At 37.8% G+C, this 27,986-nt stretch overlaps 1 protein-coding gene across 5 annotated transcripts; it reads right to left on the bottom strand.

The window, feature by feature from the left end:
• Positions 1-28: 28 nt before the first annotated feature.
• LOC139462571 (transcriptional activator protein Pur-alpha-like) lies at positions 29-27,841 on the bottom strand. 5 transcript variants are annotated; one of them, XM_071244401.1, is made up of 9 exons: positions 27,764-27,841; positions 17,037-17,143; positions 11,135-11,237; positions 10,523-10,537; positions 7,145-7,263; positions 6,471-6,600; positions 5,537-5,643; positions 4,162-4,203; positions 29-3,534 (listed from the first exon to the last, which is right to left on the bottom strand). In XM_071244401.1, exons 1-9 carry the CDS (start codon positions 27,813-27,815, stop codon positions 3,421-3,423), a joined length of 789 nt encoding a protein of 262 aa, XP_071100502.1. In that variant the 5' UTR covers positions 27,816-27,841; the 3' UTR covers positions 29-3,420. The 5 variants fall into 5 exon arrangements, with proteins under 5 accessions (XP_071100502.1, XP_071100504.1, XP_071100506.1 ...); XM_071244403.1 differs by having other exon boundaries at positions 6,480-6,600; XM_071244405.1 differs by lacking the exon at positions 4,162-4,203.
• Between the last annotated feature and the right edge of the window lie 145 nt (positions 27,842-27,986).

Here is a 27,986-nt window from a genome sequence, read left to right as displayed (position 1 = left end):
TATCAGTCCACATATCACAAACAACTGATCATGTCAACAGTATAGATTTAATGGTTGCACAACAATTTGAGAACATCTTTTCCATGTTAAGTAAAAGTACTGTACATTTTAAACTGCAATTACAACCTTGAATACCTCTAAGAACCTACCTAAAAAAATAACTTCTTTGGGCTTCTTTGGACTCTCCCCTCAACAGAGAACATGGTGGTACAAGCTAATGTATGAAATAGCCGGCTATAGTATAACAAAGTTTTGCTTGTGTATTACAGCCTAGCTCAGGGGAAAGGCAATAGGTGATAACAGGCTAGCTCAACATGTTTGCCTCTTATAATGGACCAATGGCTAAAACACTGGTACATGCCTTTCTTTGGCGAACCAGTGAATTCCTTTTGGTGAAGAGTCATAATGTCAACTAACCAGTTCTCATCAGATCACAGTGCTTTTTTTGTTGCATAACCAGTTGTACCGAGTGGCAAATTTAGGTGAATGAAACAACTCTTTTGATCAACTGGTATGAAAAATTGACAGCCTTGTTCAGAAGAAAAACCAGTGCCCTTCAGCGCATCATTTACAGTGCTTTCAGCAAGTCATTTGTACATCAAACTACGAAAGGAAGCACACTGAAAACCAAGAAGATGTGGTATTGTGCAGGTTAGCCAACTGATGATGAATACTGGATAGTGTTGACATTCTGAGCGATATGAGGAAAATGGTGTATACTAGCTGTATCAGGGAGGAGATGGTAAACAAGTCCAGGCCAGCCGGCAGGCAGGCGATAAGTTTTAACACCTGGTAGCTACAAATCACAGCTTAGTAAGAGCATTAACAGTAGGTAAGGTATAACAATCTAAAGGTCACAGTGTTGGTAGTAACAACAAGAAGCCCAAAATATGTTTTTTGTTTTGAGGCATGCAACATAACGAGAACAATGATAAGAGTTTGAATGAATAATAATATCTATAGAAGTGCAATAATTAATACATCAACATAAATAAACTCTTCAATTCGAAGACTTGAAAGGCTCTAAGCAATAACAGAGAAACAATTTATTTCCCTGGTTTCATAAATACTGTGTATTATCAATACATTAATTTACAACTAGTGATAAACAAAACGTTAAAATAATAGTAGTAGTTAAAACATGAGGATATTGGGGACATTGTTTGATCCTGGCAGAATGAGCCTACAGGAAGCTACCATGATTGTGTGAGTGACGCAGAGGAGGGATGAGCAAGATAATCAGCAATGCTGGGAGAGGACTAGGCAACAACAGGGTGCCCTGCTCAAGCAGAAACAATCAACATCACTATGTGCCTGGCACCATGTTGTATCTAATAACGGTTTCAGGTTATATTTCAGCTGTCAACCGATTCAGCCAGTTGTCTTGCCCATCTAACCACTTGCCACTAGGTTGTCGGCCCTATGCATTGTCTAGGATGGGGTGGGTGGGTCAGGGGTAGGTGGGCGAGTGGACATGGGGATCGACACTCCCCAGGCAGGGGCTAAAAGAGGGGAGGATTGAGACCCACTTGTGATTTCTGTTTAATTTTCATTGCTTATTTTCATCAGTATCACAATTTCATAATCAATGGTTATTTACATGCATGTTCTCAATGATGTTATTATATTCTTTCTCCTTGAAGGCTTATGTTGATCTCATTTTTTTGGTATTTTTTAAGACTTTTTTCCACCGGACAAGTATATTGAGGGTGATCTCCCACATTAGACGTTCTGCTAGGCCAATCAGGTCGGCCTCAAGGACCTTGCTCGGGACATTTTCGTTGCCACCGCATTCAGAAAGCGAGCCAGAAACAAAACAGGAACATACATACATACCGTAGTCGAGAACAAGACCATACCAAAGTCCACAGGGTCAATCAACATAGTGGATGCTACCAGATACCATGTACACTGACAACAATAAATATTGCAACCAATTATCCACTAGCAAAACCATGTGAAAGAATATCAACACCTGAATGTAAAGTGCCAACCAATCTATATCCAGCCTACAATGGATGACTGAGCTCTGCAGCTGTGACAGGCGAGAAGGCAGGCAGGCAAGCAGGTGGATGGATGGACGGACGGATAGACAGATCCACATCTGCTGCCAGCATACAACCAAACAGAGCTACATCCAACAAGCACTGACTGATGCACTGGCAGCGGACATCAGTATCTGGCTGACCGGCCATCCATACCTCCCCTAGTCAACAAACTGACCAATGCTTGAGTTTACACTACTTAGCCACAGCTCCCATCAAAGCAATGGTTCAGTCAGTAAGAGGGAGTGTTTTGATAGCCTCTATCCAGCAAGCCAACCGCCACGTTCTAGCAACAAATCATCAAGTGTTTATAGCTTCCCATATATTAAGTCTCATTCTGTCTGTGTACAATAATTTACAAATCCCAATCCATCGTTCAACAACAACAAAGTAACAGGGTTGCTAAGAGCATAACAAGCATTAAACCTTGTCGTCCATAACCACACTATTTAAAACCAAGTATGACTACATAACTGTAGATACTCAAACAATGATGGGAAGATAACTCTCCTCTGAAGTCAGTCACCATTGACCAGTCCAAGTTGCAACGACCGGACAGATAGACAAAGCTGGTTGCCAGCCTGGTAGCGACAAAGGAAATGTGCTTAATAATCACCTTGAGTCCAACATGGATGATTTGGTATCAAACATAAAAAAACCACACCTGAAAACATGAGCATGTCAATGGGCAGTGTAGGCAAATGATGAATGATCTCGCTGCAAGCCTTTTTTGCCAACTAGGCACTCAATATGTTACAGCTTGGCTTGCCAAAAGTCAAACACAGTTAGTTGTTTCCGTGGGATGTCATTGTCATATGGCTTCTGAAAGCAAAGGTTGAACCTTCAGCGGTGGTTAGAAAGTAGCCATAGTCTTTGTGTTGCACTTGCTACCATCTTCAGATGAATGGCTGCCTGTCTTGGTGGTCAATAGACAGCCCATTGCCCTCAACTCTTCTTGGACTGTGATTCCACTGCCGTTTATGTTGATACTGCCGCCGACCTATCCATTTCTCTGTTGCTGCAGCTGCTGATGCTGTTGTTGCTGATGATGCTTCACATTACTTCTAGTGGACACCAAATTAGAGCCAATCTTGACAGCATAAAAAACTTTATGAATGCATTATCAACAAATAGTGTGCTGTGGACCCCTGTTAAACTGTTCATGTCGCAAGTCCTCCTGCTCTCAGTAGTAAGAAAGGTCCACAAACAAACGACATACATACACATGACGTGTGCCGGTGCTGGCTAGATCTCTAGCCTGTACAGTAGTCTCTTGGACACTGACAATGACGGCAGACATGACCAAGCACATTCCCTCTGTCACACTGGTTGGTTAGCTGTTGAAGAGTGTAGCCACTACAAGCGCCGTGTTGGCTTATTGGCTACCCTCCTTCTTCCCAGATTTGTCAACAAACTCAGACAGGGTGTCTCGAAACCTCGCCCAGGAGCGCTCTGGAATGGTGATGGCAGTGCGGAAATTGTTTCTCACCTGAAACAGACAAAGCATGATTGATGCATCATGGAAAGAGATTCTGTTAATGTGCAAATATATATATATATGTAGGATGAAAGGCTGCATGGTAGGTAAACACATCAACAAGTCCCTGAAATACTCACAAATGGGTGAACTAAAATCATTATGGACATTTCTGAAATCAAAAACACAAATGATTGCTTCAATTTACCTTGCAAACTGTGGCAATTTATCCCTTGCAAGTGATATGTGTCATAAAATGTGAATGTGTCGAGCAACATCAAACTTAAAACAGAGCATGTGTGCATGAGATGTGTGAAAGTGAACACCTTGATGAACAACATGTAGTATGTGTTCTGTAGGAAAGAGGTAGGTCCTGTGATCATGCAAAGCAGGGAAGGGTACTGGGTCTAGTAAGAGGTGGAAGGAACATGAGAGTTAGTCTGTGACTAACGTGTACTGCTATCTACTGAGGACACTCCAACGACATCGCTCCCTTCTGTTCCACTGGAGTATGTCATAGCCACAACTATTGAAACTGTCATAACACCAGAAACCTGTGTGTGCATGTCAGCTAAGATGCATGATGAGACAACTAGAGGTAATAGACAGAGAGAAACAACCCAAATATGGCCTGGTTACCTGAGGGCTTGACCTAGACATGTAATTCCGATCAGGGACAACCTGAAATGAGATTAACAGCTTTTAGCACTCGGTCACAGACTGCGTCTAACTGAGTCCGCATGTTAGCATCATTACCTAGGCTATGTAAGTTACCCATTGGCATGACATTAGTTGGGACTATTGGCTATTAGGGGTTTCGTATCATAGCTGACATGTATACACCGGCTGTGTAGTGGTGCTACTATCAGCTTGTGTTCAGCACATGTAGAGCTAACTGGACCATGTGGACAAAGCAAACATATGACCGAGCTTATGTTAGGAGCAATACAGCAGAATTTTGGAAACAAAAACAACTAAATGAGATGGACTTTCATGCATCTAATAATACTGGCACTGTACACAAAGGCCCAACAATGATGATGAAGACAGCCATCAAATGGTGATGATATGATAAGACTTGTGATGATGCATGATGATACTCAGATAGCATGACTCAATGCAGAGTGACCACAAGGAAATTATACACAGGCATTATAAACACACATGTAATGAATGAACAACCATAACTGTAATCGTTTATCTTCAAGCTGATAATTTAGATATTACTGATCTCAAAAGGTAAGAATATTACTTCATCACGCCTGAGCAACCTTATTTTTGGTCTTTAAGATTTATTGGTCAATATCCATGAGGCAAGAACTACCAGTAAAACCATAAGTGGCAGAACTGACAAATGTAAATCATAAAATGTTTAATTAAGATAAAAAAAAATAAATCAAAGTTTTTATTTGCCAAACATTTGTTTATAACACACATACAGTCTTGAGTAATATTTAATATGACAACACTACTATTAAAAATAGAAGGGGGGGGGGAGAGGGTAGAAATGAGCATACTTTATGAGAAAATAAACATCTTATTTTTTATTTTTATAATTTTACTTTTGCCTAGTCTATGGTACCCTCATCTGCAAAACAAACAACTGGCCTTCAAGAAGACAAAAAAGAAAAGAAGAAATTCCCATAAAAATTGGCCTAAAGAACTGAATTCACACATACAGATCACTGCATTACAATAATGATCACAGGAAGCATCTGGACATCAACATGATCTTCCTTGTTTCACTTTGTCATTTCTGCTGTTATTTTTTTCTTAAAATCTGACTAGTCCTGTTTTTTTAGATAACACACTGGCAATGACCAAATCCTTCAATTCATAGAGTTCCAGTTCACTGCCATGACACTGTACAAACAATCAAACATCCAGACTCAGTATCAGGCCTGCATTACGGCCATACATATTCTAGCAGACCCCATCGTGAACATGCCAGCCAGCCAGCCAGCCAGCATGTTCGCTTGTCAGAATGAGGTAGGGATCTGGGGACGTTTCTTACCTCTGATACACGCATGTACACTCCTCGTCGGTTGGAGCCAACATCAAAATAGAACATTTTGTTTTCTACTCGCATAGACCGAGACTCTGGCAGCTCACTCTGAGGTTCTGAAAAGGAAAACCACTTTGATTTGACAAACACTGTGGGACAAATGTAGAAAACTATCCTTATATGAAACTGTTTTTTCAAGTAACCCTGGTAATGACTATGGGCAATGTTGACCTAGAGTGCACCATGGAGACAGAATATTCAGTTGTTTCTAAGCAGATATAAGTTGCTATTATTCATTTGTTTATGGTGCCCAAGAACCATGACTATCTAACAGCATTTGTTAGCACTAAAAACATAAGCACACCAGCAATATGCTTAGGAATTGTTCCCTGCACATACTGAATTTCCTTCAAAGGAAAAAAACATCTTATTAGGGTATAACTTCCACTATTTACAGATTATTCGTATATTCCTAAAAATGTCAATGACAAGTAGTGATTCATTACTGAACATAAACCTGAAATATTATATTCATGCTTTATTTGACACCAGTTAGTAACATAAGTCAAAGCCATAGCCTCTTGTACCATTAACCATTGATTTGAGTAACACCAGCATGTAAAAAAAAATAAGAAACAAATAGGACTATTTTTGTAAATAAAAAGCTGTATAACGGATAACTGATCAATACAGAAACTAAAGAATTGAACATCACATCTTACCATTTTTATAATACTTACTACTTTTACAGAAATAGAAATGTATTACACAAATAGATAAATCTATCAGGATACAATACAAAGTAATTCAAAACTTTAGTTACTCATATCAACATTAGTAAGTGTCATCCAAGGCAACAAAATGAACTGTAAGAAGTTAGTGAGGTTACTGGTGGAGCTGTTGTGAGTAGGGAGGTACCTGTGTCACAGGAATGATCTCTTACCCTCCTCACCTTGATCGTCAGTACCGTACTCATCCAGGAGCTCAGTGAGTGCATCACGGAACTCAATCATGCCCTGGGCAGGGATCGCTATTTGCGACCGTGGACCTCCACGAGGAATTGTTTGTGAAACCTACAAGGCAGATGAGATAGAATTGTGAAGCATTCAGAGGAAATACATGTATGTACGCACCATAGGTAATTGTCAATCTATAACTTGTTAGTGAACATTACCGCATTTCTTTCTTATCAAAAACCAAATTAAACTAACGTTGCAACAGTTTGCCAAGTGTACAGAGGCATGAAGCAGACAGTCCAGTAGTGTTTAAGCAACACAAGAAGTTTTCCAGATTTTACAGATTCCTAATGTGCATACAAACTGCACTCACTAAATTAACTGTACACAGTAATGTTTGTTTCTTTGTTGTTTAATGCCGCACTCAACAATATTACATCTATATGACAGCAATCTGGAAATAATATTAGTCTGACAATCCCGTGATTGAAATCATGAGCATCGATCCACACAACTGGGATAAAAGGACATGCATCAACCAAGTCAGCGAGCCTGACTACCCAATCCCAATGGTCGCCTCTTACAGCAAGCATGGGTTGGTGAAGACTTATTCTAACCTGGATCTTCATGGTCTGAACATTAGTGTACATTTCCTGCTCACCCTGAGGAATCGGCCTCGTTGATTCTCCTTGAGGTCAAGGTAGTATCTCTTGTTGTCCTTGACAATCATCTCACTCTTGAGCTTGCCATCTTCAGGCGGGTTCTCTGTGTTTGAAGGGCCTGAAACATATATGCACCTCCAAATTAAAACACAGATACATCACAGATAGGACCTTCTTGTCAGAAAAAAACGTCTGATGAAAGAGTCGGATGCTTCTAAATACCTCAATCCTCACCTCAATTCAGGAGGATTCTCAATACCAATATTTTCATTTCTAATTAATTGTTACATGTAACAAGAATGTGAAACATGAAACTTACTTATCAATATGCAAACAGAGATAGGGTCTATCGCATGCTATTTGAGCTATCTTTCTTCAGGACCTGATTTAATACCTTCTTTAATTATTTCCTATAATTGTTATTGCATGACAACATTAATTAACTTAAATGCCTGATTAGCCGTTGTCAAACATTAGTTTCTATTGATATTATATTATCCACTATTTGTGCTCATGTGCCAATCTTCCTTTTCACTAGAAGAAAACAGCCTATTAACTAGCCTTAGTTAAAACAGATCGAGTCATGACACACATATTGTTCATTCTCCAATGGCAAATTATACAATCATAAAAAGACTTTTGCAGATAAAAAAGAAAAGTACCACAGCCCATAAAGTGTGTAAAAACAGATTTGACACTAAAAGCATTTACCAGTCACTATGAGATTACACGCTTTGTTCATGTCTGATCAGTATGACTCAAACATTTGTCAAATAGTTTGCTCAACATTCATAATTCACTTTCTACATGAACATTTTGAATATATGTGGAAGAAGACTCTAAGCATTCTTTGCTATATACTAAACAGCTTCTTCAGATAGCTAAGTCAATATCTACAAAGGAATGTGCAATAGGTCCACAACCACAATGTACATCATCTACAAAGATGAAGGATTATGTATTTGTGTATATCAACATGCACAGACACCCAACAAAATTCTAGTATAATCCACCACTGCTTGCACTGTCAAGAGATGCTTGGGTAGGTAGGTGTGAGAGGCAACAGTGGAAGAGGAGGAGCAGTATCTAGACAAGCATGCTTGGTGGGTGGTGTCTGGTCACAATACTGTCATGTCACCAGTGTCTTCAGCACGGGGTCAGACTGTATCTAACTCCACATCACTCCCCAGGTTACAACTACACGGGACTCCTGTTACATTCAGGTTCAAAGGACCGGAGGGAAATCTCCGATAACCTTAAGGGTCTTTGGCTACAATATTAATCAAAGGAACTTATATAATATTCAGTCTGTGCCAAAAACTTTCAGTCTACCAGTCCGAACATTTCGGCAGACTTTAGTGTTATCATATTGACTATTAGCAGTTGAGCTCACCAGATCTAACCAGAATTGTAATAGATTCGGACTTTGGATTAATTGCCGACTAAATTTTTAATCTTATCATGCTATAATCATGACTTTCCCTCAAAAACTGGATATGAATATATGAGAAGTTACTGTACAGAAGATTCTGAGAACTAACTGTATTAAAAGTTTGAGATAACAAGAGTCACTTGTGGTTGTACAACAAAGGGCACTGCAGTTCTTGATTTTTATTGTTTGGATTACAGTTTTAAATTGGGCAGAAACATGAAAGCAATTCAAGACTAAATGGTCTAAATGTAAACTGCAAATTTTGATTATGTAATTTGTGCTCATCGTTTAAATACAAAATCCATTTTTCAAGGTTCCACGTGCAGAAGTCTTGGAACCTGAGTTTGAGATGTGAAAAGGCTATCAAGTTAGTAATAGTTGTATTGTAGCATTTCAACACAAACCATTAAAGGATCTATTTGACCGTGCTGTAACGCAAGTGTACACCTGGACATGTGCCAATACTGGACCAGCAATGGTAACCTGGATCTAGAGAAAACAATGTATGAGACAGGGATCCCTTTAAGAAGGTTGGACATAAAATGCAGTCTCTGAGTTCTCGCTATCGCTAACCACAGATCTAAGGTCATCCTATTAGGCATCACGCCAGAACGACCTTTCATACGACCAATCAGAGCGTCACTTACCAGATTGGGAAAGTGACATTTGGAATGTGTTTTCGAATTATGCAACCGCAAAATGGTTAACACAGAGTATTCCAAAAACAGTTACGGGCTGTACAACTGACTGTTAAAATAGTTGTCTATCTCTCGCTTAAATGAGATAAACATTTGAAATGGAAGAGACTTTCCATAGCCTTAGGGAAGCGCTGCCATCTGTTAAGACATTCTAGATTTTTCAACTGTACAGTTTCCAAATTTTGAATTGATTTTATTTCAAGTGTAGTCTGAAATGGAAGTTGTTAGTTTGAAATCTGCGCTCAAGAAAGCTGCTTTCTAATTGGTCAGCTTCTTGTTAGTCAAAGTTCGCAAAAGGATGTTTTGACGTGACCAGTAATAGGAAGTCCTGAGATCTTTGTTTAGCAGTAGTGAGAACTAATGTCTGATTTTAATGAGATCGAGACATAAAGGGAATTTCTGTTAATAGATAACTATTTTGTTACAAAACACATTAATGATTTATTGCTCAAGAATGTTTTTCTTCTTATCCACATTCATATCAAATATGAATATCTCATATGCCATACATCATTCCTATGTCCAATAGAAAGAAATTCATAGAATAATTCAAGATGAAAATGCGAAAGATTACTTCAAATATGCAAATCATTACATGAAATAACATATTTGTAAAACTTAGATGACAGCAATGTTAGTAACAAGCATGACATCTATAAAAAAATTAAAAAAAGTAAAATGTATTAATCTAAAGATTTTTCATTTTGTTTCAGTCACAGTAAGGTTTTTTTTTCTACTTCAGAAAAGTTAATATTTTTATTTGGATTCAAATACAGCAAGCATCAAGCCATGTTATTACAGGACGAGCACAGATGCTAGCATACATTGTTTTCCCAGTGGCTGAGCCGTGCAAGACAATGCAAGATGAGCCTGCAACTACAATGTTAGTAAGGAGGTGGTGGAAGGAGTGAACACAACATAGTTCTTCCATGTTTGTTACGACACTGCCTCTGGTTGCTCTGCATTTGAACTGATAACAAATACACACACTCAGAGAAGTCTACAGCTCAACAGAGCTAGCCAAACTCAAAACATTACATAGTCGCAATTCGGTTTCAGGTGCAAACATTCTCAGGTAGAACACAAAGGTGAGTGTGGGACAATTTTCCCCAATTTTGAAAGTAAAACCAAGCTGCATACAGCCAGTAGCGAGTAGCAAGGACGGAGTGGATGGAGTTAACGGTGACCACGTTGTAGTGAAGATAACATATGGTAGAGAGATATCATAGCAATTTGGTAGTACTTACTCTCATCATTCGCATCTGGAACAAACATGAAAGATTGATTGTACTCAGACAGCCAGGACAGTAACACAAGGTAACCAAGACGACCACAACAAGCAATGCATGTCGGTCGTCCTTACACATAGCACTGGGCATTCTGTTGAGATGTGCGGTCACACCGTTAGATCAATAGTCCACTTTTCTTAAACAAGCCAGAGAATGTATACACATGCAAATTTGGCAACTTTGGAAAGCAGCCTGTAACCTCAACCTTCCAGATTGTCAACAGATATGTAAATCTGAGCTCATATTTATGGTTAGCTCTAATTGCAATCTGAAAGTAACAGAAATGCACTGCAAAGTAATTTTTTTTTTATCTGTTTAGGGAACTAAACCAGAAACAAATAATTTAAGTCTGGCATAGAATATAGCTTACCTAGGTGATTCCGTTTTTCACCAGTCAATCCACAACAAAAAAAACAAATGTTTATTCCTTACCTACACATTCCACGTGAGAAGAAGGTTCAAACAACATTTCTATTTAAACATTTGGCCCACAACTTTAAAAAATTGAAAAAAAATTGTACTTCTTTCATGTAGGATGATGTTTTGTGTCCTGTACGGTCTGCAACCCACCTAATGATGCATAATGTTCTGTGAACTCCGTGAGATAGTCGCGGAACTCTGCAGCTGAGGACATTGCCAGTAGCAGACGACTCTTCTTGCCACCAGCACCAACCTTAAAAAGAAACACTCATCATCATGATCATCATCTCTGGAAGTTGTTAAAGAAAGCATAATGCCGCACACAACAGATGAACTTGCCTGTGCCAGCCATTGTTACTGATGTGACTTAACAATGCTGGTCCAGGAGCAACTAATGTGAATACACAATGCTGGTCCAAGAGCAACTAATGTGAATACACAATGCTGGTCCAGGTGCAACTAATGTGAATACATAATGCTGGTCCAGGAGCAACTAATGTGAATACACAATGCTGGTCCAGGAGCAACTAATGTGAATACACAATGCTGGTCCAGGAGCAACTAATGTGAATACACAATGCTGGTCCAGGTGCAACTAATGTGAATACACAATGCTGGTCCAGGAGCAACTAATGTGAATACACAATATGACTGCACATATGAAGCACATGAAGTGCCTAAATGAGTGCAGTAAACACTTAGTGCTATGCAGTATTTCGTACTTTGTAATGAACATTTTAACACAACACAAACTAATTGGAGTGATATTTCATGTTAACTTGCTTGTTATTTCTTTTTTTATACCATTAAAGTCGGTGGTATTAAAAAATACAGTCAAGTCCCGTTATTCCGACATTGTTGGTTGCATATGATTATATCGGATTTACGAGTATGTCGGATAAACGAAATTAGGTCGAATCAACGTTCTCGATCGAAAATCGGACAACGACACAATAGATAACGATTCAAACACGTTGTAATAAAAAAAAGAGGAAAGAGGAAATATTAATATTGTTATGTTATATTGTTAGCGGAATATGTTTTATAACCATGCAACCTCTAAAGTTTAACACAAAACTTTACAAACTGTATGACTGATTCCAAATTCATTTTAAAGCATAGTCTGGAATGAAAGTCAGCCCCCTAAGTTCGTTTTTTTGCCAGGGTGCCTGGTGGCTCCTGAGGTAAAATATCTGGGAGCCAAACCTACATCTTTAGGAGCCAAGGGTATTTTTCAAGGAACCAAATATTTACAACAAAAAACAGCAAAAGCAAGTTTTTCTCCAGACTTTTAATATCATGTTGAACTCAAGATTCAGTATCTTGGTCTTAAATTGCTGCAAAAGACAGCTGAAACAATATTGTTCAGATTAAGGGACTAATCTCACTGTACAACACAACACGTAATACCATTACGTTACCAAAACTCACTTAAATTTCCAATAATGCAACAAATGACAACTGAAACTGGTTAACTTTCTCAAACACTGACTGTCCATCAGAAGTGTACATCTTTCTAAACGCAACTGTACATCTAGCTCAATCACTATCCAGCACAACACTGGTCATTACAATCACTTGACTGGTTCAAATCACTCAGATATGTCAACAATTCCAGGATGTTGCTGTATCGGTCCTGTTTGATCATTCTTGACCATATGTGCAATACAAGGCATAGCTATAACATGAGGTACATCATGTTTCAGTTTAGCTGCCACACCCCCTTTCTTCCCATCATAACTGGAGCCCCATCTGAAGTAAAATCCACTTACCTATTTCTGTTTTATTTTCATTGTTTACGTAATTGGAAAATCCTTTGAAAAAGAATTATAAATATTTTCTGTCATCACCCATTTCCCGATAACAGCGGCTGTCCGCTCAGTAACATGAAGAAATACCCCCGTTTTCGAGGCTTCGTATGAATAACACGTTCGTCGAAGAATGGCATATGACACATCGCTGGAAAGCTTATTCCTTCATCTACACGTTCGATTAAAATTGGTTTCTGATGACGCTTTCTTGACGAAATCTGCTACAAGTTTCGTGATTGGTCAATTTTGAACATGTGACATAAGGCAGCCAATCAAATTACAGCTGTGATACCAAGCTCGTGTTAGATAAATTTCAGAAGTTGGCTTCAGATTTTTGTTAAATCGTGTTATTCTGAACGTTTTAAGCAGGAAATCACGATATATATAAAAAATATGGAACTTCATGAATGTATTGTGTTAGGTTACGAGCTGTGACAAAGATTTTTCATGCATATATTTTTACATTAAACATCGTGTCAGAGCCGAAAATTCAAGGCGACGAAAGCCGAGATGTCATTTGACTTACATTACACTCGATCGCACGAAAAGATGGAAATAATAACTTAGATGTAAGTTTAATTGCTTTTAGATATATTTTTGTTGATTTTATTTATTACTTTCTATAATATATTTAAAGTTTTGTTTAAAACGTCTTTATTTTGCTCCTTGACATGTTCGATGTGGACCCGTTGTCGAAATGTGTGTCCGAGAATTTTATTTTCAATAACATCTCGGGAAATAGTGAATAATTTTTTAATTTATCGATAAAAAGTGATAAATTGAAATGGAATACGTATTTCAGACATTGTGAAATGTGATAGATTTAATAATATATGATGATATTACAGGTAGGTCCATAAAAATATATACTATTTTGACGTGACTACGGCTTGGCCGGTTAACCGGCCTACGGTGTCTGGGGACTCGATGCTCCTTGGCCGGAAAACCGGCCTACGGAGTTAATCAATTGCTGACGAAATTGATATTTATGATTAAAATATGCCTTATATGGCAAAGGTAGATTATTAATTCTTATTTTCCATTATTTGGCCATCGAGGCACGAAAATCATGATTTAGCCGTGCCATTTTCATTTTAGGCGTGCGATGGCACGCAAAATACGGTTAATTTTGAGCCCTGTATACGATCGCGAACATGTACGAAAAACATGGCTCTACGTAAATTTCCAAAAAAGTCGTCAACTGGGTTTAAGATAAGGTAGCCATGTGGCTACTGGTAGATCAATTTAGGGCGCCAATCATAAAATAAGGTCGCATTGGCGACTAAAATGGTCGCCACTTAGAGGGCTTGGAAGTCGCCAATTTCAAACTAGTGCCGCATTGTTTAAGAAAGCTGCTGTCTTAGGGGCTGTGTTCTCGCAGGCTGATGACCACGGAGTACCCAGATCACTGTGTCCGATAGTGATTTCAGCAATTTGTTGCAAATTAGATGTGTCGGAGTGCAAGACTGTCGGATTAACGGGTCTAAATAGCACTGATTTAATTGGTTCCGATCATTAGTGTCAGATTTGTTTATGAGAAAAGTCATTTTAATTTTAATTTCATTTTGCTATTTTGGATCCGTAAACAAACAAACAAAACAATTATCGCCTTAAGGAAAACCAATGTCCCCAATAATGTCGTACCATCAGTTTTTTTAATTCAGAAGTAGAAAAAGAGCAATAATAAAATCATTGTCAATCTGGTGCCTTACAATTCTCTTTGTTGGAATGAGATTTGTTTTTTCTTTTAGGTAACAAAAAAAACCTCAATATTCACTGTACATGTTAAAAACTCCATAAAAATATTTACTGCCATCACACAACAGTGAAAATCGATTCTATTTTGAAGTTTGCCCATTATTATGCCAATGTTGCTTATTCAGTTATTGATCTGCATATTGATTTTGATCAATGGAGCCATGATAGATCAATAACAGATTCAAATCATTTAATTTCTCATCCAGAAATTATCCAATGTAGGGGTGACTTTAAGGCTATTTCCATTATTGCAATAGTACTTTGACAGTAGTAAACCAACTGCTAGGCTTGATAATCACTGTGAAAGAATGAATAAAGTATTGCCACAATGTAAAAGTCAGACCTTTTCCATGGTTTTGCTCCTCAAACCAAAGGGAAGTACATGTAACTCTAATCTGAAGTCATGATGCTTGCTATGAACACACAGCAGGTTTGAAATTTGACTAAGCACTGAGCTTTCTGACACATTGTTCATGTATTACTTGTAACTAACTGCGACATTAATAGTATTGAAACCAACAATTGTTATGCATACTATCTACAATACTATTGGTGTTAATAAATTCCTATTGACATAGTTGCAATCACATTGCAAACAACTGCAATAAATGGATAGTTCGATACATCGTTACAGTCCTTATACAATCAGTTGCTGCAGTGTTCCAGCACCTTCTGAGCGTATGTACATTAGATATCGTTCCCTGATGAAATCTGGCTTTTGTAAAACATTCCAAATTTGACATAGAGAAGACAATACCATTGTAATCAATGTAACCCATCCTTGCATAACCAATCCCCATCTCCGCTCCCACTATCACGACACTCAATGATACTTCAACTGTGTTTCTGGTGGCATTTCTATCTGCCAGTGATGTGAGACGGTAGCAAACGAAAATACCTCTCCTGGATAAAATGTACCAATCCAATGTTCGCTAATAAACGATCAAAGACAATCTACAACACCTGTTTTCGAACAGCCATATTGATAGTGATTTGTCACAAGAGGTGTGATGTACTCATCAAAGCTGCGGACTTGACAGTGCACACATCCGACTTGCAAACATTCATGTTACATAAACAGAAATCAGACTTCGTTTCGCTCTTGCTTACAAAGTATCTAGAACCACTGATGCCTACTGACTGCTTAGAAAGTTCACCTGACATGATGTCCTAAGGTGTCCATACGACCTAGAGGTATTGTATAAGAGTAAAAGACCTGATTTTAATGAGATTGTAGTCTGGCCCCAACATACACATCTCTAAAAATGCCAGAAGAATACATAAGGTTAGTTCTTGACAAAGAAGACAAATCGTCCATTTCCCCTGTCATCCTTGTACACAATGTATGCTCTCAATATTATTCCAATTAATAAACTTAAATTCCTGTGACAGAAAAGGGCAAAACTCCAAACCAAAACTTGCCAAGTTTCAAGTAATGGAAAGTTTTCGATAAACAGCAAAACTTCACCATGTTCACCTAAATTCGTTTGAATTTTTTTCATTACATTCCTGAATAGGAAAATGCACCAGTTCAGCACTTGTCTGATGTGTATACCAAGTTTCATAAAGAATTATTGAACAGTTAATGTTCTATAAAACACAGCTCTTGATCTGATTAACGTCCCGTTCCTAACTGCTGAGGATGCCAATGACAGAACATGCAGAACAAAATAAATCTACATTCAAAGCCTGAGACTAAATGGCAACCTGTGAAACAAAATCTAGAAGACTAATACAAATGACTTCCATGTAATTATAATTAGTATTTGGGATGTTAAGACATAGAACCATAATATAAAAAAATTCATATCTTACACTGAAAGAATCAATCTTTGTACCCTGTGACATTACACTCAAGAATGTCATAATATGACAACCAAAGGCCAGACTAATTTACTTATTACATTTTCATCTCTGCCTGCCTCACTACCAAACCCCACCTTACAGTTTATTGTCAAGTGTAAACAGTAGAAGAAAATGGCTATTCAGAGTATTCCCTTCTTGCTTCACTTGAAATACAGTCATGTTTCATCTTTTATCACATCAGAGGACAGTTACATAGTTAGGTGTCTTGAACATATGAAACTGGAAGTTTAACCCCCAAAATAAAAACACAATTTGAAATATTGGATGAACATCTGAAAATATATTAGGCTCGATCAAGGGTCATGTGAATAGTGCATGTCATGCACAACACAATATCACACGTGAAATATTGTTATCTCTGAGACTAATCTTTAGTCCATGAAGAAAATTCTTAGCAGCCATTTTTGATAGGGCTTTGTGACGACAATATCATTAAAGATTTACACGAACATGTAATAACATTACAAAAAACTAAATCTACTACCGAGTCTCACTGTCATCCCTTTTGAAAACTGGGAACTTTGTTAGTTAAGACCAGACACCTTCACAAATCTTCCAAAACCATTAAGCATACATTGAAACCTAAGTACATAGGCTAGAGAACAGTAATAACTTACCTCAGCCACTTTGATAAAGCGACCTCGTCTGTTCTGTTTAACATCCAGGTAAAATCTCTTTGACTGGATGTGTAAAGTTCTTGTGGCAAGTTCCTGCTCACCAGATCCTGAAATTGTATGGAAATATATTCAGACCTGGGTAAAATAAAAGACTTACAGAATCTTTATAGGACACCATGAGCATCCATTTTATAGTATTAATGCTTTCTAATCTATCTGTAATGCATTAATTTCACATGTGATGGAATGTATTGTGATAATGCCATCCTCTTAATGCCATGAACTATCACCTTGCTCTCAGCAGTTTTTGGTAATAGACAGTTTACTTGAAGTGAATTTTAACACAGTGCCTCCTCTAGCTCAGAACTTGGTTAATGGTTTGACCCACAATGGCATAAATGTGGCAGAGCAGCAAAGTACAAATGAAAAGAAGAATCTTTTTTCTTCCGGTCAAGACTCATAACAAATCTCAGTAAGAAATATATAACCTTCTAAGTAATTGACATGGGAAGGGAAGGATAGGAACTCTTTTGATTTGTTTATCATACAAATACTTCATGAAATAATTGTTTTTGTACGCTTTTATCTTATTTTGCCCAAAACAAGATCATACTACAAAAATGACCTCATAGATTAATAAAAATGATATTTTGTTGAGTAATTACTTTAAAACTACAGCCTAACAATGGCGGTCTTGTGTTAAGATGTTCATGTAGCAATATGCTCACAACCAGCAACAAGCAACCAGCTATCTTTGCTGAACAGACAACAAAAAATGGAACTTACTGTAATACATAATGATCATATTTCAGCTACCCACATAAAATAGCCCACAAACATGCAAGTGGGACAAGGTTCAGCCAATTTGATGATGCAGCTACAGGGCTTGATTAAACCATATAAATCAAACACCAGTGCAACATATCACTGAAAAGCGCAACCTAATTCAAAGCTTCCGATAACTTTTTGAGCAATTGAGTTTTTACTCTGAGGTTTCTATTTTAATTGGGTTATTACTTTTTTTTATTGGGTAACCAATATTTTTTCACCCATCTATTCATCACTATAGGGTTTTTCCCAGAATTAGTGAATATTTTAAGGTTTAAAAACGGTGAAATAATGTTTTAGATGTATATAACTGTTCTAAATATATATAGGCTTGACTCGGAAAGAAAATTAGCTCGTAATAGTGTTTCGCAAATTAGCTCCTTTGTACGCATGCTAAGAAAAGCATCATTGGGTATTTACGGGAGCTGTTTTTATACATTTGAGTTTTTCATTTAATGCATGGGTTTATGTACGCAAGTTAATTGAAAGTAATTGGGTTTTGAATATTGGGGGGGGGGGGTATTTTACGCAAATACACTGCTTGTCTGTAGCTCTGCTAATGTTTATATCTACTTGCACTAGTGAGTGAGTGAGTGAGTATGGTTTTACGCCGCAATATTCCAGCAACATCACGACGGGGGGACACCAGAAATGGACTTCACACATTGTACCCATGTCGGGCATCATACCCGGGTCTTCAGCGTGGCGAGCTAACACTTTAACCGCTAGGCTACCCGACCGCCCTCTACTTGCACTAAATGCAGGTAAAGAATTAATCGAATTTTGTGTCTGACTAACACTTATATTTCCACACCATTAGTGAACACTCTCGATACCTCTGCATCACTAACCCCTGTGATATTTATGATTACTCCTGCTTTCTTGGGCTTGATTTCATTAAACTGTGGCTACTGCAAGACAATATTCCTATGATGGTTTACAACAATACCTTATTAATTAATATAAAATCATGACACAGTCATCAGACATCTGAGATTTAATTTATTTAGACTAGTCTTTGCAATTGTCATGTCTATTTTTCAAGTTTAATAAGTTTATTGGACCAGGGTGCAACCTGGATTGGTCTGGTGCAACTAGATTTTCATGTCAACATGCTCTTGGTTCGGTTCATGTTAAATCAAGTTCATTAAATAGAGCCCTAAGCTAACAACAACTATTTTACAGCAATAGTAGTAATGTTAGCCAAAACAATTAAGTCTTAACATCAAATAACTATTGATGTTGTTCATATGACAACAAAAGAAGAACTCCTGCTGAAATCTAATGAATGCGGACCACTGACTAAACCTATTCCTAAATGTTCAAAACTTTCCCACTGGAAATAATATCACAAACTTTACCAAGTCAGATGACAGCTAAAAGACTGATGACAGCAAACTGGCATACTCGCCTGCTGGCCCTATCAGTTTCAGGCTTTGGGATGTCCCAAGCTCTAAATCTAAGCCAAATGACCTTGACCTTCAATCTTGGCCATGAGCTGCCAGAAAAATTCACAATAAAAGCACACGTGATGTTATATTAAGTAACTGCCGCATACTGATTATACAGTATGAATTAGATTTATTGTCCACAAATCTTTCAAGGTGTCAATGACCTTGACACAAGGCAATTGAAGAAAGAGTTCGATTATTATTTATCATTGATAAATGTTTTGTATTATCATAAATTAAAGTCAAGTATTACATTTTTTGGACAATTGAGTTTTCTAAAGAAGATAGTTTATGGATGTCAGGGCTCGATTTAGATACAGGCAAACCTCATGTCAAATTTGGGGGACCTGGAAAAAAGTATGAGTTACCCAGGGTACGAGACATCAGAGGAATTTGATGCTTAATTTGGGACTCCCAAGTGAGTTCGGACAACTGGGAATTTGACACATCCAAGTTCAACACGAGGTTTCGATTGAATATAAAACATGCAAAGTGCAACCTATTTTGAAAAATGCAACCTAATAATATTTATGTCTACATGCACCAAGGGCATGTCAAAATAATTCAAAGCTTGTGTCTGACTAACCCTTACTTGTCTACACACAAGATCAAACTTTAAATACACTCATTACCTCAAAAGTATGTTTTAATTATTGATGAAACCCAAAGAAATACACTTACAGGGATAGATATTGGCACGAGCCCACACCAGCTTTGTTAATGTTGAAGGTATCCTAAGAACTAGTAGAATTTCAAACATTTTGGGAGGCTATTGCTATATATTAATAATATTATCAATTTTCAGGTTAGTATATTTTCTTGGTTAATTTCAATCCCTGAGATGCCAACCCTAATTCACTTAATTGTGCTTTGGAGTAATCAGTGAAAAAGAGTAATATTAACAATACCATGTTGCAGGTTTTCACTTCGACATTCTCATTCTCGTGTGTTTGGGTTCAATTAGCGATAAACCTCGCAACCCGCAGGCAGTCATAGTGTGAGTAATCTAATTACTGTACTACCCAAATACATATGCTCTTGTCAAATCTGACTTCATATATACACTGTGGAGTATTATCATCACATCTACGGTAATCAAAGTATAGACTCTCACGTCTTGTCATTTCGTTTCACATGCATTCTTAATATTGAATGCAGACATATTAGTTATTGGCTGTTTTGTATTCGCCTTTACCCTGAACAAGAGCCTGAAACATGAAAGTTAAGCTGCCTTGAGTATATTGTACATGTTCAGTGAGGCTCCCGACCCGGGTTATCTAAACCGCTGGATCCCCTCCATGGGTGACATGGAACAACCAGGAGGTCTTAAAAAGTAACTCTCCCATACATAAAAGTTAAGCGGTACTCATCCAAAATGCTATACTGAAGAAAGTACACCTTTTTCCTGATACAAGAATGAGTGTGATATCACTTGTGGTTACAAATTAAATCAATTATCCCCCAAAAATACTTGCAAATAGAACAAGATTTTGGGTGTGGGAAGCAAATAGGTCATTTGATACTCAGAAAAAGGGTGGGTGCGAATAATCTAAACCTGAAATGCAGAAAAAAAATAACTTGTCCTTCAAAATATTTGCGAATTCACTATCTTGTATGCCCACAATTATCTTTAAGTACTGCCTGGCACACGTTGAATGAGGCCTAGCATTGTCATGTTGAAAGATGACGTTCTCATGGGTTTTCGCCCATATTACACTTCCATCGCCAAATCAGTCAACCTCCTGTATGTAGTCGGCAGCAAATTCTTCATGGTGAAATTGGCACATCCCAGCTTTCATATCAGCTCAATGCAGAGAAAATATAGCAGGCCATACCCAGCATGCTTGACACCACTAATGTTGCATTGGGCAATGTTACGTCAAATCAACACCTCTAGATTAAAGCTGTTTGGTGCCTACATGTTGAAGTGCTGATATTGTCAAGGATACTGTTGTAAAGGTTGTTGTGCACATTTAATCACCCCTGTAATAATGCATTTAATGTTAAAACAAATCCCCAGCAACCTATGCTGGTCATAAGAGGTGACCAAATGGATCGGGTGTCATACTCGGTGACTTTGTTGATGGCTTGTCATCATACTCTAAGAGCATGGATCATTGTTTACAATATCAACCACTGGATTGTCTATGTACAGAATTGATTACTTACAGACTGACATATCATACAGCTGAAATATTGAGCAGTGTGGCATTGGAACACACAAACAAAACAACTTAATTGCAATGATATAGCATTATTTTGAGATCCTGGGCAGCCATTGTTACACAAGGTCATTCTGAGTTGAGTCTATCATGTGGCCAATGTTTAGGCACCAATTCAAAAGTTTGATGTTGGATAAAAATCATATTCCTTAAGTTTAGGGGTGGCTTTAAGGCCCTGCAAGTTTTCCATCAAACAAAATCAACTTGCCTGCATGTTTGCACTTGTATTAGTCCGAACTAATGCCAATTCATACTGCATGTCCACAGAGATACCATGCCACAGTTTAACATTAATATCCCACTCGAACACAGTATACTGCCTATTAGCGGACCAGCCCTTATTTTAGCTCCTTAATGCCGAGCGCCAGACAGGGAAACAACAAGTACCATCTTTTAACGTCTTTTGGTATGACTCGGACGGTGATCACACCCTGGAACTTCCAATCTCTGGGTGGACGCTATGCCACGGATGCAGTGAGTGACAAAAGAAGCGACTAAACTCGGAAATTCAACATTTTCAGAATAAAGTTGGGGGGGGGGGGGGGGGGGGGGTAAACGTCTCAAAATTAAGGAATCAAGTTTTTTTATCAAACCGTTGAACTGGTGCCTTAGAGATGGTGCCCTGGGATACATTGAATAGCCAACCAATCTCATTATGATCAGGTCTTAGTACTCGCCACCGCTTAACAAAGATCTGACGACTTTCCCCCTAGGTCTTCTGTTTTAAATGTTTCTCCACAGAAGTGAGAGCTAGACTGAATGGTACAGCTCATAACTGTCATTTGGAATACCCTGTGGTAACATATTTCAAAGAAGCATGATTAGAAAACATATCTTTACAGTCACAATCCCAATCTGGAAAGCGATGCTCCAATTGGTCAGATGAAAAGGTCACTTTCATGTAGAGACACATACATCAATGGAGGGGTTCTCATTTGGTATTGCTTTTCTGTGTTGTTACGATTGGATGCATTTGGTTGTTTCTACTTTTTGACATTATTATCATATTCATGCTTCACAATTTGTTTCGGTGCTACTTTTATGTTTGTTTTTACTGTATTAATGCAAGGTTACAACTTTTGTGACAACAAGTACTACATAAAATAGTGATACAAACCTGAACATGCTGAACATTTTCTAGTAAAATAAGTTTTGTGCCTCACATACAAGGAATTGTGGAATAGTGAAATCTGTTGTTGTGGACATTTTACGTTGTCAATGAAGTATATCCACAAAATGTTAAGTCAATTGAGCAAATTGTTTCGGTGTGATAAGTAAGTAAATAAGCAGGGGACTGGGACCTTTGAAAAATGGACAAACTTAAGTAATGTACAGTGATCAATTACTTGCAGATAAAGGGCAAACACCAAACACCATCCATGAAGATATGAGTATGACACTAGGGAAGGATGCCTCTTTCCTTGCCATCTTAAAATTGTGGGCAGCAGCGTGGCAGGGAAAGCCTTAAAGACCCATCCTGGAAATCCTGCATGAATATGATATGGTGATGACTGACCAGCAAATGACTGAGGTAGATCAGTAGGCATTTCCAAGAAGGGAATACACTCTATTATCACAGAAACTTTGGCAATGAAGAAAGGATCAGCCTATTTGGTTCCAAAGTTTCTGAAATCTGATCGAAAATGCACCAGGCTCAATTTGTCTAGTGATAATCTAATTCTGTTTGAAGCTGATTCCGACAGATTCTTGCAATGATTTGTGACCTTAGTGTTGATGAAACTTCACCTTTTCCAGGCACATGAGTCCAATCAACAACTATGGCAGCATTTGACATCACCATTCTCAAAATAAGACAAAGACTGGAAAGGTTATGGCCTCCATATTCTATGATGCCAAAGGTTGTCATGTTCCAAAAGGCCAGACAATGAAAGGAACATATAATGCTGCACTTTTGAGGCAATTACAGAATGTAATTAAGACCACAAGCGATGGGAAACTGAGAACAAAACCTAGGAAAAGTAACAGTGCACAAATCAGACATGGTCATGGCAACAATCCATGTTTGGGTCTTTGAAGTCCTTCAGGACTCACCTTCTCCTAGTCTGGCTCCATCAGACTTCCATCTTTTCCCAAATATTACCGAAAAGAAAGATCTTGTGGAAATCCTTTCTGACTTGAACATCATAGCAGCTGTGGAAAACATTCTGGACAGCCAAGAGAAGGACCTCTGTGAAATTGGGATAAAACCCTCTAACAACATCGGCGAAAGTATCAATTTGGAAGGGGACTATGTAGAAAAATACCTTATTTTAATGCCTTTAGGTCAAGTCTTTCTTTGAACTTATCAAATCCACCCCTGTAGTTGTGGTTACCATACTCTCTCACCCTTTCATTATTTAATATGAGTTTTTATGTCACTAACGGGGGCTGTTTTAAAAGTCTGCCAATGTGTAAAATCATGCCCCATGCACAATTCATGCATAATTCTAGAAAATGACGCATTGACAAACTATGCGCAGTAGTTTTCTTACCTACGCCACCAAGTATACCTTCACTGACAAAATCACAAATTAATTTCATCACCATGACCAATGAATTGCCGATTGCCACCATTTTGTTTACACTACAGTATTCATTCATAAAAATTCTGTTTTTAATACCTCTTGACACGTTCGAATTACGTATATTTCCAAAGGGCTTACAAATGTGACAAAGCGATGGAAGCCATGGAAGAACCAGCATGTTATTCAAAAGATAGTTGGGTGATACCATATTTTCTTGAGTGCAAGTGCTCATTTGAGGATAATTGCTATTTCGTGTACTGTTCGTAGTCAAAAACTACATTGTATCGCTCAGGTGAACAAACTTGAAAAAAAACCTGGTCAATTTGAGATAAAATATCACTATACATAATTCTAAATCAATCTCATTAGAATCAGATCTAAGTTCTCGCTGCCGCTAAGAAAAGATCTGAGGACATCCAAATAAGGGTCACGTCAGAACGACCTTTCGCGAACTTTGACCGACCTCTGAAACGACTAACAAGAAGTCGACATCAGCCAATTAGAAAGCAGCTTTCTCGAGCTTTACAGCACTCATTTCAACCTGGTAGCTTCCATTTCATACTAAGCTTAAAAAATATCTTGACAGAGTTTTTGATTAAAACTTTGAAAACTGAACAAACATTCCAGAATGTCTAATATATGGTTGCGATTGTATGGCAATGCTTCCCACATACTGTGCAACGCCTCCTCCCTTTAAATGTTTATCCCATGGAAGCGAGAGGTAGACGATAATTTTGATGGTCAGTCGTACGGGCCGTAACTGTCGTTCGGAATACCCTGTGTTAACGTTTTCGAGGTTGCATGATTAGAAAACACATTCCGACTGTCACTTTCATGATCTGGTAAGCAATGCTTTGATTGGTCGGATGAAAGGTTGTTCTGACATGACCCATAATGGGATCTTTGTTGCACCTTTTACGACACAAGTCACTGTTCAGACTTTCTATGGTCTTGCTATTTCGATCACGAAAACATGTTGACATATCACTGACTGATTCCATCGAACTTACCGTCTATCTCTCGCTTCCATGGGATAAACATTTAAAGGGAAGAGGCGTATCAACATATCAACAAAATCCATACTGTGTTAAGCTTGCATATGACATTTAACAACTCAATGTATGACATTTTGTATATATGTTTCTATTCCTTGACATCTTAGGTTTCAAGATATATCAATAGCAGTAATCTGATCATGGCTACTCAGGGTTTCCCCTTACGCAGAATTCTTGCGTATATGACTCTCAATTAAGGAAAAATACGTCCAGAAATAAATGACTGCGTCCTGACTGATGAAATTTCAAAATATCTATGTTGTTTACCAGCTTTGGAATGAAAATATTACAATTACTCACCTGAACTTAATTCATAAACATTATCTGAAGACAATATATGCAAACATCTTAAAATTTACGTCTAGTTTTTCATTAATCATACAATAAAACATTTGACTCACAAAAAATATTTTTGACACCCAAAAATTCATAGGCTTGGTCATTGTGACTCTCAGATATTGGAGTCTAGGGGGAACCCTGGCTACTGCAAGTAACGGTGAGTTGCTGCAATCTGCCAATGAGTTCACACACAAATTCGCCTAAATTAATATAAATACTGAAAGATAACTTGTATACAATTAATATCACAAATAAGTACAGATATATACAATTAAACACTTTTTTATTACCAGATGCAAGCGTAACATAGTATGGATTTTGTTAGTATGCTATTTCCGATGACATAAAAATGTATGTTTGAAAGAAAATTGATTAAATTTATGTGAGCCATTATGTTTCGTTTGTTAGTTGGCACAGCGATATTTGTTGATGAAAAGACATGTTATGCTTTGAAGTTCAAGATTTAGATCATAAAGCATACAATGTTTTTTCAGCTGCAATGATCAGAGAGTGAAATTTATGGCCCATACTTCCAAGAAAGATTACTTCCCAATTATTAACAGAATAACAGTGCATTTTTACATCTTCCACTGGCAATAATACAAATATTATTTCTTAAATCTACATACCTATCTCTTCCTTAATCACTTACCTCTAAGTATATATACTTTTGTACATTGAAAGTGAACTTTGAATGAGGATTTCCAGATCGAAAACAAAATCGGGTTATTGGTATTGGTAAGTGCCTTCTCGTTTTCCGAAACCTGTACCAGGGCCCAATTTTGATGAGACCTATTCTAACACAGAATACATATTTGGGTGAGAATGGTACTGGACCTGATGAAAAACAGGAGTAATATTTCCGTAACATTCAACACCAAGTGACAAAAAATACACTTTGTTGTCTCCAGTCTACTGCAGATATTCCAAAGAAACTCATTGTATGGAATAAACAATTGAAATTTCCACTTCTCAAAAACAGGATTTATGCAGAATTAACCAGGCTCAGAGCCTGTTGAGATTTCAGGTCAGAATTCTGGATAGATCCCTTGTGCTTGTGACAACTACACTGGGGAGCAGGTGGTCAGGCTCTATGACTTGTCTCATAACATGTCATTGTACTTTGATACTGTGGAGTTAAACATTGTTGACAAAATACTTTTAATACAAAGGTATTTACTAGCCCTGTACTGAAAGAAAGAGAATAGATGGAAGTCGAATCTCCTGCACTCACACAGTGCTCAATATAGGAAAAGATCTATTGCACATAAAGAATTTATATGCTAAAAACCTCCTAACATCTTATTTGTTACCAACACAAAGAATGCAAAGAACTGACCCAATATTGAAGATTTTCTTACTAATTAAGTCATAAAAGTTGAGGCTGTTTTTATCAACATTAAACAAGTCCACAACAACTGCAATCTTTCACAAATGTTACAAACAGTGGTTACATACAATATACCAAACTACCGAAGTGTCATCTAATCGAGATACAAGTGCTAAACAGATATTTCATGCTACTGACAGTTAATGCTACTGTCTAAAAACTACTTCCTCTACAACCACCTGTTCCCTCCAGTTTCTAGTGATATCATGGTTATAGGAAACAGACGGACTTTCTATTTCCTTATTCTACAAAAACGACTTTCTACGTACAATTTATCTAAAGCCGCATTGGTACCAAAGTTAACACTGTTGCATGTGGATCATTTATCTGTGGGGAATCACCATTTAGAGCTACCAAAACAAACCTGACCTAGAAAAATTTGACAGCTTGCACTTCCGATGAGAAGGCAACCACAGTTGTCAGTTCAACTACGAATGTAATCAGTACGAAAATAATAACCTCCTTATGAAAAGTATTTGCTTTGGTGGGTTGTTCGCTTAATTCATCGATGTCATATAGAAAGCAACAAGTGATAATTAGGTTTCCGCAGACAACTTATATTCAGGAACTGATGCCGTGCTCGCCATGTTGAATTTCAGCTGACCATAGAAAATATCAATACAAGGCTTCTGCGATCGCTTATTTTCGCCTTGATCCGTAAATTAGGAAGCTGAGGACTGGGGCACAACCATATGAATGACTACTGTACCCTAAGAAACCTCTCACTCGAGCAGGTAAACGTAAAATGACAGCATTTTCTCAAGGAAACGCTGACCCGACCAGTGGACAGAAGAAAACATGGACCCTGTCAAACCGAAACGCAGTCATTGACAGCGCATACTGTTGAGCAAAATGTAATGCCATTAACATATCGTATCAACGCTTATATTTTAAAAGAAATTCATATAAAATTGTACCTTGAGCTTGCGACTGTTGCTGCTCGTCACCACTCAGCTCCCGATCCGACATGGTGCAACCCTTCCTGAGCAAGCCTCCTTCTAACACTTCATGAATAATTCATGAGGTCATACACGTATCTCGTGCGCTGTCAAACGAGTTTGAGATTTTTGTTTCAAAGGCGTATTTTCACCCTTGCAAACTTATGGATGTGACAGGGGAAATAATATTTTTCAATGCAAA

Source organism: Haliotis cracherodii, unplaced genomic scaffold (assembly GCF_022045235.1).
Source record: "Haliotis cracherodii isolate W230 unplaced genomic scaffold, xgHalCrac1.p SCAF_15, whole genome shotgun sequence".
NCBI classification, from domain to species: Eukaryota; Metazoa; Mollusca; class Gastropoda; order Lepetellida; family Haliotidae; genus Haliotis; species Haliotis cracherodii.
The sequence above is the reverse complement of the archived record's forward strand: the minus strand, read 5'-3'. Positions and strand labels throughout refer to the sequence as shown.